Here is a 14,606-nt window from a genome sequence, read left to right as displayed (position 1 = left end):
CAGCCCAGTTTCTTGGTTTGTTTAAGATCATATATAAGATGCAGACATACAAAAGAATTGCTTTGTGATTTGGCATGACAAACTGAGCGCTATACATGACTAGCTCTTGCACATTACACAAAATAAATGTGTCTATGAATGACCGATTAATGTGTCTTCCAGAGTCCAATAGTCATTAGTGTGTTTTTGAATGCCACAATGTTCTGATCTAAACAGCAGGGTAAATGTTTAACACGAACATGAACCTTTTCATCCTAGTTCACTTATTCTTCAGAAATATTTGCATGAAGCCCTGGCAAATCTTTCCTCAGTTAAAATTACACTACAGTAAAGCTACAACTTGGTCGGTCATATCGGAAACAGCAGATTGATCTGCATACACTCCTCTACTATACTTTCTCTTCATTGATAGAGCAAGGAGCAACAAAAAGATAAGCAGCAGCTGATTAACTTCCTTCTTCTGTACAAGCTAACCCAGGGCTAAACTAGGAGAGCGAAAAAGAAGAGCCCTATGAAACAGAATATCTCCTGTTTCTAAGAGGGGGAAGAGGAGAGGGCTTCACTTCCACAGGCTTCGCCGACAATGGCGGGCTCTGCGAGCTGCCCGATGTCTCTGAACCTTTGCCGTTCTCTCCCTGCCCCTTGCTGCTCCACAGCTTGTCAAATATCCTCCTGGAACGCGACTGCAGGAGGAAGCCTCCGAGCTGGTCCTTGAAGCTGTTTCTGCCACCCCTGTGCTCGCTGATCCGGTGTTCGCTTTCCCTTGAGCTTAGGCTTGTCACCTGCTTATCCAGCGAGTTTGGATGCCTCGGTATCCGCCTTTCACAAGGCTCACATTGATCGAGCATAGGCCCTGTACAAGCAGCTCCTCCATTGTCGGTCAGAGCTAGTTCTTTTCTTGAGCCTGCCCTCAGCTGCTGGAAGAAGAGGACCTGCACCACCAACCGGAGAGGCAGGCGGTCGTTTTGTGTGGCATGCATGCATGCATCTGTGGAGAGCTTCTTGACATCTACCAGACTGCAGATCTTCTTCTTGTCAGCTTTACTTGTGTCTGGATGTTCCTGAGTGGAAAGAGGAAAATTATCAGTTGCAGCTATAACACTTACAGAAGCCGAGTAGTTTTTCATGCTTTAACAACAGGAAAACAACATATATCCAGTAAGGTCTCCTTTAATAAGCGTGCAGGCACCAAGTAAATCATCTAGTGAACCATTTCACAATCCTTAACAGGATATTACTACACAAGATTTGTAAGTTAATCAGCAACTATGCATTCATAATATCAGCAACCAAACAATGTACAATAGCAACCATTGAGCTAGCATCAATCTAGGTGCATGAAGTGTTATCATTTTTTAACATACCTTGAGATATGCATCAACAGCATAGTACAAGCTGTCATGAACAGGTCTACCCACTTCTGGCACGGCTGTTGCTAGTTCAACAAACGTAGACAATGAAAGGTCTGGATCTGAAGCTACTTCAGACAGATAGCCATCAACAAGTTCTCCTAATGACAAAGTGGATTCTTGTTCAAAGTTAAGCTCAATCATCTTTTCGTCAGATTTCTCAACAAAATCACCATTATGAGACAATGCAGTTCTTGCCACAAATCTTTGGACAAGATTATGGACCAAGCGGACATCATATGTACCATCATTAGGCGAGGCAGCAGGTAATAAGAGATCCTTAACTGAAGCTTTGTGCAACTGGAAACTGATCCTTCTCATAAGCTCTTCCTTCACATGCTCCCCTGCTCCAACTAATATAGCAATTTTCAACAGTTTTAATAGAAATCTGCACGAACAGCCCGAGCTCTTATCAGAAGGCAACAACCATATTATTGTCTCGACCAAACATTGATTCCGTCTCATGTAATCCTCAGCAACCAAAGCATCGTAAGAGTCTGGCAGCCATCTAACTGCATAGGCTTTAAGGGCCTCTCCTACCAATTCAGGTGACATTCTCCCCTTGGATTTGATAGAAACCATAACTCTCTTGTAGAGGTCAACATCCAATTCACACAAGTCCTCAACCCACCAGTCTTTGGGAGCTATTGATGTTTTTCTTGTCGACTCGACTATCTCAGCGCAAGCTACTCCTTTCTTGCTATTATGACTGTATGACCAGGTTACATTGGCAGGATCCACAGAGGTCTTTGAAGCAATGGCATCAATACATCTACCCACAACCTTCAGCTCTTCAGACCAAGGAAACAGTACCTTTGTGCTCTGGAGAACAATGATGGAATCTTTCCAGCTACGAAGGATGCTAGAATTTATAAAGACCTCAATCTTAAATATCAAGTTCCCCTTTTCCATATCTTCAGTCATTTCAAGGTACTCCACTGCACATCTTGTTGCAACAACATTGTGTGGACTGAGGGTGACAACCATCCCATAGCAGAACTTTGCACATATTTCAAAAGTTTTCGCTCCTCCAGGAAGGTCATCTATGTGAACCTCATCAGTCCCCTCCTGGGTGGCCTTAAGAACTAATCTTTGAAGCTTGCTGCTCTTGGACAGAAGGGGAAACTGTATATGACAACAAAATCAGATTTTTAGTCATGTTTGAAATAAAAGGCCATCACTAATCATATATTGTTACACATATGAATCATATCCAACAAAAAAGTAAAATATCCAAAGTAAAATGGAAGAGAAATGCAGATAAGATGAAGTCCTTGATGGTTGGACTATTTAGTCCCACATTAACAAAGATTTTGAGTGTTTTCAGTTCAACTATTGTCACAGAAATAAAATCATTGATATGTCAGTTAAAAGAAAATCTGGAGCAGTATCTGGTAGATAAAGGAAAGAGACAGTCCAACAACAATCATAAGCGAAACATAAATGTTGAGAATGTTCTATTCTTAAAGTATGATAGATAACCCTCAAATTTGAACATTGTAGGCCTCAGAAAATACTTAAGTATGTGTCTTGCAACAGTGCCTACTTACACCACCTTCATCGTTATTCTAAAAAGATATACGTCATGCGCAATCGTGGAAAATACTTAGGACATTCACCTTGTGCAAGTAAAATTTCACTTCACCAACATGTACGACAACATCTGTTGCAAGGTCAGAGACCACATATCTGCATGAATCAGCAACAAACTGTAAGCAAAATATATTGCAGAATAATACACATATATGTTTCTCATAACGGTCATGAAAAATATTAATATTTCAGGCAGATAGTAGCTAACAATAATTTCTTTAACCATTTATTGCTTTCAGATTACTCACATCGGTTGCTGACAACCTAAGATCAATGTGAGAACTTTATGAGCTTCAGAGCCATCTGAGATTAAGACTTCACAGTCAATTGCTACTCGTACATCATCAGTAGTCGCTCTCTCAAACATATTGACAACAACATACGCATCAAGCTTATCTTAGGCTATAAAGATTCGTCAAAGACCTGCATTATCGACCAATGATAGAGGCAAACATGCGGTAGCTGTTTACTAGACTGTACAACTCGCTTTCCAATTATTCCAGTTCAACTAAGAAAAGCAGGCCAAAGGCGCCACTAGAATAGGTAAACATGACATGTATGCAATCGCTTAGCCACTAAGATCCAAAATCTCTTAGGTTCGCTTGAGCTTAACACTATCCCTTTCTCTCTTTTAAGGAGCATCTGGGTGACTCAAACTCAGATTGCTTGTGATTTCTTCATGCAGTTAACCGACTAAGAAAGTGTATCGCCACAAGATCCTATATCACATTCTGCTTTATGCCACTTACCTCTAGCACTTTGCACTCATCAGTGGTACAAAAATGCGAGATTGTTTGAAAAGACAAATCGTGATGAAGCAACTTGCGGCAGATTCTTTAACCGACGGAAAAGTGAACTTTGATCAATGATTAGGAAGATGGTGAGATGACCATCGTTTTCTACTTTTCTTAACAATAAATTAACCCAGCTAACTTTACCAAGTTGCCCAAATCAAAATAGCAAGGCATTGTGGTATCTACCTTATAATAATAGCACAGTAAAGCATAATGCTCCTAACCCTTAGATCTGTTCTGCACTAGCCACAAAGAGGAGAGAAAGCAAGTACAAATTCAGATTAAAGGCTACAATAAAGCCATACTTTCTAGCCTGGAAATAGTTTAGAACAATCTGATTCAAACACAAGCACAGCACTAACGGATACCAAGAAACCCAAGATCGATTAAAGAACACTGAAATAAAATTTGGCTTCAGCTCAGTGACCCAATGATGAACCGCATCTTGACAAGAGTGATTTTTTAATCAGAGGATTGCCCGTCACTGTAAAATAAACCGATGAACAGCTAGCAAGTAGTATAGCGACAAGGAGATGGACACAAACAACTAATCCCAAGAGAAACAAGGAATGCCAGCTCGAAAGATCAGGAAAAAAAAAACTTGATTCTTTGATGGATCTAGTTTAGAAACTGCAGCATGCAGTACATAGCAAAAATGCAGAGAAAACTCCCAAGCCAAAAAAGTAACAGAAACTAGTAACAGAGAAAAATACATAATAGTCCTTCCCAAGAATTGATGGTCAACTCAAACAGCGAGTTCAAATGGAGGAACCATCTTTTGGAGGAAACGGAAAGTACGAACAAATTTGGTGGTATTTGAAATCAAACTGGGAGCTTATAACCAAAATCCAACCTTATTTCAGAAAAAGGTAATCAAAATCCAAGTACAATGTCACGTCCAAATCAAGGAACGAGCCACGAAAGGACAAGAGAGTTGGTTATTCTGAAACCAAGACAGTTCAAATGAGAACATGATGCAAGAAACGCTAGTTAAATTACAAAAACGCTAGTTTCAAACAACCCCCATGTTAATACCCTCCACCTTCACTCTGTCACAGCTTTCTAAACACAGATAATCTAGCCAGCTGAAAAAGATCAGATTTTTACGGCACCCTATCGAAAGGAACACCGTTTGCATCAATAACCCCCGCCGGAGTCCAAGAAGAAATCCTAAAAGCACGAGCACGAAGACGAACACGGCGTTTCTAATCGACACCTCGCACCAAGACGCGAACGGCCAAGAAAGAGGCACAGATTTTGACATGAGCCGAAAAATCAGTGATCCTAGAAAGCAGCGTTGGCTGGCAGAGAACACACAGACCGAGAGGAAGAGAGAGAGAAGGTTTGCTCACCGGACGTCGGCGCCGTCGGACTGGAAGGCGTCCGGCTTGGAGCCCAGCTTCATGAACTTCATCTTCGCTCCTCCCCCTCCCTGGCCAGCCGCTCTCTCTCACACCCTTTTCTCTCAGAGCCGTGTTCCCATGCACCGCACCGCGAGAAAGCAGCGGGAAGCAACTAGCAGCTCGCAGTGCTGCGCTGCTGCTGTTACTCCAACGACGAAGTGGTTGTTGAGGCCTTGAGGGGGATTGAACGTAGCAATTAAGGGAGGAATGTGGAGGGAGTATTGGAGGACGACGACGAGGAGGACTCGAGGCGCCAATGATGCCGTGACGTGTGAATGATGGGATATTGTTAACTCCTCTCTGGTTCTCTGGCTCCTCCTGCACCCAACTCTCTCTCTCCTGCTCCTGTGCTACGCTCTGGCCTCTACCTGCCAAAGCCGCCCTTCTCCTCGCTTGTTGCAATGTCAATACGGGTATCTCTCTCTCTCTCTCTCTCTCGACTGTGTGCTCTGTGCGCCTCCTTTCTTCACTTCAACGCTCTGATAATAGGCAACTCACCAGCCGTTCTGATTCTGTGGGATTATATATTGGAGTGCTTAGTCCACAATTAGCCGGGTTAATTAGCTATTGTTTACAGCTTTATTAATAAAGTAGCATTTCAGGAGTGCGCCAGGTGGGGGGCGGTGTTGTGTCATACGTGACTCTGTGTGCTACCGAGTGTTTAGAGAAGTAGTGCTAACTGCAGGAAAAATATAAAAATACACAATATACTCGATTGTATTTATCGAAATAGATAGCATGTTACTATATTTACAAATTTAGTATATTTATTTGATATCTTATTTACCGAAAATAGATTTTCAATAAATCGTAATCTAAAAACACATTGATCCTACTCTTTTTCGGCACCTTAAGTATCGAATATGGTACTGTTTATTATATTCGGTACCTGAAATGTTGAATATCAATTGTATTCGGTATTTCAGTGCCGACTATGGTGAATAGTACCATATTCAACACCTGAGGTGCCGAATACAGTCGAACCCTCTATCAACTCTCGTTTGCATAAATAGTACTCGGCTAAGTTAAATTTTACTTCCACTCTTCTTTGAAACGATGGTCTTCTATTACTTTAAAAATCTTATTACTTTTTTACATGTTCCATAATCCATGTGTAACCTATTTTAATTAGATTCACCCAAAATTCCTTTGTATACTTTAAATTAAAATTCTCCAAAAAAATTACTTTTATAACTTCTAACAATTGTTAGTAACTCAAATAAATTCTAAAAATCTGGAAAATTTCACTAATATTCTTCTTATGTGATGTACTAATTTCTAAAATTATTTTCAGTCCTAGGTTATATGGTGGAAAGCGAGTTCCTTTGTAAATGCTCCATTTATATGCACTTTTATCATTTCATGTGCTATTCTCTTTTTAATTCAATTTGAATAAAAGAATTAAACATGGACAAAATCTACGATCAAAGGGTAAGTTCACCAAAAAATTACCATAACCAACTCAACATCTTTCTAACGTACTCCGCGAATATGAAAAACATAAATGATCTTATAACAAGTCAAAAGTGACGATTATGTTATGACCCGTCACCTATGATTTTATTGGAGACAGATTCTTACCTGTCACTTATCACTAGTTATCTATGACGTATTCAAAGTGACAAATACGAGACCCGTTAACTATGACGGTTATCACCTGTGACCTATAGACTTTTTTTCAAGTAGTGCAAGAAGTCCGATGGATAGCTAGTACGTCACAGTCGAGGATGGGCTTTGAAAAGATACGATCGATCATCTGAAAACAATACGTTAACCAAAAGATTAGCAACGAAACGCGGCATGATCTGTGAAATAATCCTATTCTATACATCTATCCTTAGGACCTTAGCAACTCGCTCCGGATCGGCATCTCACACTTTCCCGCTCGCCACCTTTCTGCGACCCAACCTTTCTGGCCGTCGGCAAAACAAGCCGCTTTTCGCAGCAACCGCGGCGCCCATCCGGTGGTTTCAGCCGTACCGCGCCCGTGGCACGATCTGCACTTTGTACATGCCGATGATCCATCACTCGTCCGAGTTTCTTTTCATCTTGCGATCGAGATTTTTGCCGTCTTTGTGTAGGATCGCAAATGTTCTTTCTACGCTCTAAAAGCTAGCGGATAAGATAAGAAACTCCTCACCTTCAAGTTAGGCACATTATGCTTCCGTAACCAGTGTATCGTGCCTCGGATCATGGTTGGCTTTGCTAAAAGGTACGATTAGATGTACACATGCGTGGAGAAAAAGATATGTGTGCATCAGTGCAAGCATGGGTTTGGTATGTGGGGTGTAATATAGGAGCATGCATGAAATGCATGCATGCATGGTGGAGTCAATCAAGGGCGTGTATTCTGTAGTTTCTACTGATCAGGCACCATAAAGCTAAGTAAGTTTAGCTCAAGGTTGTGAATCGTACCTACCTCTTTTGTAGGATGTTGAACAACTCGCGCATAGACTAGGGTTTAAATCCTAGTACCAAGCTTTTATAAATAAGGGGTGGTGAAGAGCCTTCTACAAATATAAAGGGTGCTGAAGAGCCTAAGCACTAGCGATACATACGTGGGAACACTTCACTTTTGATTTATTTTTCCTTAGTTTAGTAGCATCTCCACCACCTGGCTAATGAGGGACCTGAACCCGTGGTCTATCAAGGCAAGGATCAAGCTTGGATGAAACTAAGCAGAGGTCCGAACAAGGGTTGAAAGTGTAATGTGATTCAGCGATGAACACTCAAATTGTGATGAGTGTGAGAGTGGCGTGGGGCCACACTTAATTTTGCGATGAATGTGAGAGGGGCGTGCGTGGTGAATTTTAACACAAACGCAAACACTGAAATTGTTTAAGCAATTTGGTAATCGGGCATTGATAATAACCGGATATGGGCGCCGGCATAAGTGGTCCAACGACCTATTATCGATTTCCTTTTCCATGGATGCAAGATGATTAATTCTAGTGTGGAGGACCCGGCCGGGATAGGCCAAAGTGGCCTATCAAGGAGTTACTGAAGAGATGCTCATCACTAACTGCTAATGATGATTAGCTTATGAGAAAGGTGGAGTAACATCTCAACCAAAGATAGGTAACATGCACCTCTCCATCTGGAGGAAGGTTGCATGCTGTCGCTCGCCAGCAAAAACGTACTCCAGTGTAAGCATCCAGTACTGCAGTCCATGACCTAGAAACAGAAAGCACAGCCCTTTGATTCCTATTGCAGTCCATGCATGGACCACCATTTTCTCATGGCACGCTGATTATCAATCTAGATCGATCGAGCTACAAGTTGCCACTGCAATGATCAATTTGGCCAAGCAAGTGTACGTACCAAAGCTGTATTTAGCTACATTATATAACAGGACCATCTATAGTACGAATTCCAGGGCAGACTCCGTTCAGGAAAGGAAGAAATAAGATGCCAGTTGCGAACCGAGCAGTAGGTTAAAGCGACATTGCCTCGACAAAGCACGTCGCGAGATGCATTTCACCGGCAGACGGCTGGGTTTCTCCTGTGCAGGCTCGAGCATATTCACCGCGAATCACGTAGGTCTCGGCGCCTCGGAGGGATCGAAATGGAAGAAAGATTAGTGCACCGCGATTTTGCCGTCGATTAAACCAAGCACCCACGCCGAGCTCGCACCGACCGCGATCAAAATTTTAAAACCCGTCATACGGCTGTTTGAGCTCTTGGCACGTTAGTCTCTGATCCTTGGGAAACTTGGTGGTCTTTACGTAGAAAGAGTTGGTGTATAAGCGTTGGCACGTAGAGTTGTGCAAAATCTAACAGCATGTGTCACAAGGAAACCACATGCATAGAGCACCATGGCCAAGCTTGGGGCCTAAGGAGAGCATGATAAAATTTTAGTCGGTGAAAAATTTGCTCATGTCTTCTATTCTTTAACCTATCTTGCATAAAGCCAACCCACCCCCTCAAAAAAACCAATTCTAACCCGAACCGAGCTCGCCCGGAGTTGGAGGACTGAGAAGACAGTCGCAGCGCCGGAGAAGACAACGACCTACAGGTGAGCACGAATCTCCACACTAATCACATGGCTATAAATTCGCATGATTTTTGGGATGAAAATCACGGGAATGGTATTTAGCTATCCCGAAGATTTAATTGCTTCATGTATTCTGGGTTTCAAAAAAGTCCTAAGACTAAGGACATCTTCCAATGTCTTAACTGGTCAGTTGTCCCTTAAATTAACACAACCGCGTGATAAGCAAATGAAGCACTAATATCCCTCTAATTCTAAACATAAGTTTATTAGATATTGACACGATGTTTAATATAGCATTTGACTAACAATATTTATAAAAATATATTATTTTAAATGAAAAGATATTTTATAAATATATTTTTCATAATAAATCTAGTAACATCAATCTTATATTATTTACCTATATAATATTTTTAACTATTGATGATTAAATCTAAAAAGTTTTGACTTATATTTAGGATGGAAAGAAGTACTCAGATATGCACATGACAATCACGAGGACACGACACGACCCTTGGTCCCTTCCACACCCCAACGTAGGGAGTAGCACGAGCTTTACCAGCTTTGGCCCCAACTAGACGTGCTGACTAGACTAGACACACACTGACTCACACACACGCCAGGCCGGGGCTGTGCAAAGTCAACACGAGCATGCATGTCAACCCTTGTCCACCGGGCCGGAACGGAACCCCGACACGAAACAGGCATGCGACTGTACCCGGCATAAGGGGTGGACCAAAGCTCGAGGTGGCTAGGTTAGTTATTACGTAGGATGGAGAATAGTGATTAAAAGATGTGAATAAATGTTTTAATTTTTTTAAATAGATGTATTTTTCTATTTTATCATCTAACGCAGTTCAAGAACAAAGTGCAACACAAAATACAAAAATACAGCGGAAACACAGAACTCAACCCGAAAGATCCGTCTATAACAGAACAAAAACTCAAAGAATTCAAATATCAAACTTGAAAATTCAATCAAAAGTGGGTCTCATGGTCAGAATTAAACACTAGGTTTCACAGCAAATCAATCAATAACTCATCCCCACACAAAGTCTGAAACTTGAGAAGAAAATATTCAAAAATAAAAGATAAGGTCACCGATTGAAGAAATTCTTTAAGTTAATGATCTAGAGACAATAGAGTTCAAAACCCATGAGTATACAATCGTATGTGATTTTTATGCCTCTCGCAACAAGAAAAATGACTTCACAAGGTGTCGGTCCAAAAATCAAAATAAAAATCACAACGAATCACTGAAAACTTGCAAACTTGCAAGGAAACCAATGGAGCGAAACTAGAAGGAGATGAATTCAAGCATATGCAAAAACATAAATTTCATTACTCAAAGATGTCAGCGCTATTTTAAACAGATTACAAATATTTTTTATTCAAAATTCTCATCTAATACATAGGCTAAACATTCATCATTCATCTTCTCTAAAACTCGAGCACTAGGCTCTCAAATGAGTGGTATAATAGGCTCAAGTTGCTTGTTCATGTATCTTTCTAGTCCTACCTATCTATATATAGGTCTAGAAGACTTGATCCCTAAGTTTTCTACCTTGTTCTTAAAATACATCTCTTGTAGTACACTCCTAATTACCATGGGGGTATTTTGGTCCATTTTCGCTTCATCTATCGAACGGCCACAACTTCTTCATGACTTAGCTTTGTTTCGACGCAAGCTTCTCGATGATGCTATGTAACCCCCAGTCCTCTCGCGGTTTTGAAGCCAAACCGTGAAACCCTAGCACGCTTTTCAAAGCGTGACTCGCTGCCTTGCTTACACCTTAAGCAAGCGCTCCGATGTTGACACATGTACTCCGCCTTAAGATTCTAACCGCGGGCAAGTCTCTCCAGCTCCTGATCCCTCAGACCGTCTTGTCACTTGCACCAGCATCCCCTTCGCTTGACTTTATCAACACATCGTCTCCATCCATCTTTCATGCTATGCTTGACCTCCACGTGTACCGCTAGGATCACCCTTGACTTCGTCCGGTCTTCTTGATAGTTCGGCACCAAGCACCCCACTTGGTCCTGATCATCCGCCGTCGAGCGTCAAGTTGCATCCATCATCTGCACACCATGAGACAAGAAAACATATTTCTCCAAATTATCTTAGGTTAGCTCAATATCAAAATCTTCAATTGAAATTCAATTCAATTCAGAACACATCGCTGCAGTTTTCTGAACACCGGATGTTCCGGTCTAAACATTGGAACATCTGGTGTATGCATTGTTCTCAACATGAAGCACCACCCACCGTAACATCCGGTCCAGTCCACAGACAATACATCGGAACTTCCGGTGTGAAGATTTCTAATTTTTCTCCAAAAGATTTCTTCTCTGCAAGAAAGCTCCGATGATACCCTCTGGTGTAGCCCCCACACTCACGGGACCTTTAGGTGCAATGATCTCCTATTTTGCCTAAAAAATTGCTCTCTGCAAGAAATAGTTTAATAAGTATACACTGCCCACACCAGAACTTTCGGTATGTGTAATTTTTTAGCGTACAGAGAAGAGTTCGCCAATTCCAAACACTGCCAACTTGAGTTAGACATAAACAAGAACAAGCATCAACAAACACATGCTAATCAAGATTAAGACACATCAACTATTGTCAATGCCTCATCACGTGCAAACTAAGGCTTTTCTCCACTTGGTTTCTCATATTTTGTAATGAGTCGAGCTAATATTTTAGCTCGTTTTATTAATGTGCTGGACTAAATCATCTCGCGAGCCTAGCAAGCCAAGCCCAATTAACCAGTCCACCTAAGGCCCGAGATATAAGTATTGTTCCACATGACTAAGCCATAGCTCTACGTGAATCATTCGACACATCAGCAATGCTCTTTTCCCTAGCCGTCGTGGCCTCCAGCCCTTGATGACACGCCGTCTGGAGCCCTCGACATTGGCACATCACACCGTCTAGAGCCCTCGATGTCGCACCGCTCGGCCCCTGATGCCCGACATGGTCGTGTAGGGTCTAATTGTGTTGTCTGTCGCATTATCAAATTCTATTATCTGATTGTGTCGTCTATCACATTGTTGTGGGTAATTGCACATTTTTTTAATGGTTGTGCTGAATTTGTGTTTATCCAATTGGTGTTGATAAAATTGACACTTCGAAATAGATCAGGGAGCTGATGAAGATAGATAGGCTCACAAATGGTGTTGGTGCAGTACATGACATCGCAACACGGCATGTCGCGGTCTGGCCACAAGGGCCCCTATAGCTCACTGTACGAAACAAAGTCGTGTTGGTGACCGTTGAGAACAGTTGTGACATCGGTGACTATATCTCGCTCGCGAGCTAAACCGAGCCAAATTTATCTCTTAGCTCGGTTTCAAAACAATCGGAGCCGAACTAGCTCTAGCATAATGAGTTGGATGGAGCCGAGCCAGCTATTATCCACCCCTCCGGCGTCCAATCTCCATCCTCCCGCGTGGACATTGTCCATGCACGGCATGTTAACCAAGCCAACATGCAGGTGCAGTCCTCGGAGCCGGCCGGCCGGTCTCCCACCCCTCCCCGATCAAAAGCTCGCCAGATACGAGATACTGACAGGAAACTACCCCTACGAGATGCTGCGATTTTAGTAGTAGTGGCAGGTTTGCTAGCACGGTGCGTGCCAACGATGAGGATAGGGAGAATATCTTCTCCTCCGTCGTCGTCCAACGAGAAGAAGAAAAAAAACGCACAGGCCGGCCACCCGGCGTGGCTTGGTAACTGCACGCACGAGCAAGTCCTCGGATTCGCCCGCCCGCCCGCCTCGGGGTGGGTGGTTCGGCTCAGTCGGCCTCGGCTCGCGTGAGATCACGTAGGACTAGTACGGAGTAGTTTGCTTCCCGCGGACGCCGGACCATAAATGCCGGTCGGGGTTACGAGTGTAAACTGATGGAATACGGATACAGATATTACCTATTTTCATATCTGAATTCAAAGCAATTCGAATATTCATATTTGAATCTGAATCTTGAAAAAGAATTCAGATACATTCATTTTAGTATCTATTTTATAAACAAATAAAAATATGAATATTCATATTCGTGTTTTGACGAATACGAATATCGAATAATTCGGATACCTATTGCCCATTTTGCATCCCTAATCAGGGCATCCAGTGGCGTGGAAGCGTGGCCGCGTCGGGTGGGCAGTGCACGCATGCAACGCAGCGATGGCGAGGAGATGAGATCATCCCCGCAGAGCCTATCTGGCAACCTCTCCCCTCATGCTCCCCTTCCATCCCCAAACAGAGACGTTTGACGTTCCCTTTCCTTCCTTCCCTGCAGCAGGTGAAGAAAATTTGTGTGCGTGCTCGCAGCTGGCCGCGCCATGCGTGACATGGTCGACGATGGGGTGGTTCACGGGAAAATCTCTCCTCCTCCCGAAAATGCAACTCAGTATGTTTTACGCAAGCACGATCTATCTGGACCATCTATCCCTCCCACATGTTACTCATTTATTGTTAATTCTCTTATATAGCTCATTATTTTTTCATTTATCCTTTTAGTACGAATCTCAATATAAATAAATGGTCCTGATAAAACCATATGCTCGCAAACCTTAGTGGAATTTTCATGTTCCAGACCCAAGCGGACCTCTTCCCCTCTCTATCTCTCCCTGCATTTTTTGTTTTAAGATTCGTTTGTAACATAAAAACTTGTACTAGCTATACATTTATACTTTATTTAAAAAATATACATATACATGTTGGTATGTATTAGAGTGTACAAGTATACAAAATACAAATTAAAGCGTGTTGGGGGAGTTGCACAATGTTGACCCTTGTTCGTTGACTTCGGCTACATCAGCCAATCCTAAAGGCAAAGTAGTAAGACTAATGTCGCAACAAAGATATTTTCACAATGTTATGCAGGGATTAGGTCGAATGGCATAAGGTGAAGGATTGGATGTCAGGGGATGCAAGTGATGACCCCGAAGGGAGCACATGAAGAAAGGATCACTAAAGGACGAAAGCGGTAGTGAAGCTCGGATCCGAAGCGAAGGCCGAAGCTTGGGCGGAGAGCAGAGAACGAAGCCCAAAGGACGAAGGGATACAACGAAACTCAGAGGACGAGGGGATGCCATGAAGCCCAGAGGACGAAGGGATATGATGGAGCTCGGAGAATGACAGGCTGCAACGAAAAGGCATTCGGCAAGAGAACGAAGGCCTACCCCAAGAGGAACCTGCGGGTCAATAAGAATCTGGTGAGAAGATAACTAGAAGAAATTCGCTAGCAGCCCCGAATAAAGATCCGACGCGAGCCCCTTGGGACACGTGTTAGGCATAGTTAGGTTAGGAATTTGTAAATGTACATTGACTGTACTATCCTAAAAATATTTCGGGATTATTCCTAGTGTCAAGTAGAATATTCCGGTGGATAAGGGACATAACTGTGATGTGAT

The 14,606-nt window shown here is 42.5% G+C and overlaps 1 protein-coding gene across 1 annotated transcript; it reads right to left on the bottom strand.

Annotated features, from left to right (window-relative positions):
* Window positions 1-148: 148 nt before the first annotated feature.
* LOC133901341 (BTB/POZ domain-containing protein NPY1-like) lies at window positions 149-5,675 on the bottom strand. Its single transcript, XM_062342676.1, has 4 exons — window positions 5,149-5,675; window positions 3,029-3,098; window positions 1,365-2,534; window positions 149-1,061 (listed from the first exon to the last, which is right to left on the bottom strand). Exons 1-4 carry the CDS (start codon window positions 5,208-5,210, stop codon window positions 510-512), a joined length of 1,854 nt encoding a protein of 617 aa, XP_062198660.1. The 5' UTR covers window positions 5,211-5,675; the 3' UTR covers window positions 149-509.
* Between the last annotated feature and the right edge of the window lie 8,931 nt (window positions 5,676-14,606).

The sequence above is a fragment of the Phragmites australis genome, chromosome 20 (assembly GCF_958298935.1).
Source record: "Phragmites australis chromosome 20, lpPhrAust1.1, whole genome shotgun sequence".
Taxonomy (NCBI): Eukaryota; Viridiplantae; Streptophyta; class Magnoliopsida; order Poales; family Poaceae; genus Phragmites; species Phragmites australis.
The sequence above is the reverse complement of the archived record's forward strand: the minus strand, read 5'-3'. Positions and strand labels throughout refer to the sequence as shown.

Coding starts and splice junctions, on each gene's coding strand:
- LOC133901341 (XM_062342676.1), bottom strand. CDS start 5,210: ATGAAGTTCATGAAGCTGGGCTCCAAGCCGGACGCCTTCCAGTCCGAC. Junction 2,535..3,028: donor TGAAATTTTACTTGCACAAG/GTGAATGTCCTA, acceptor TGTCATATACAG/TTTCCCCTTCTGTCCAAGAG. Junction 1,062..1,364: donor CTGTTGATGCATATCTCAAG/GTATGTTAAAAA, acceptor CTTTCCACTCAG/GAACATCCAGACACAAGTAA.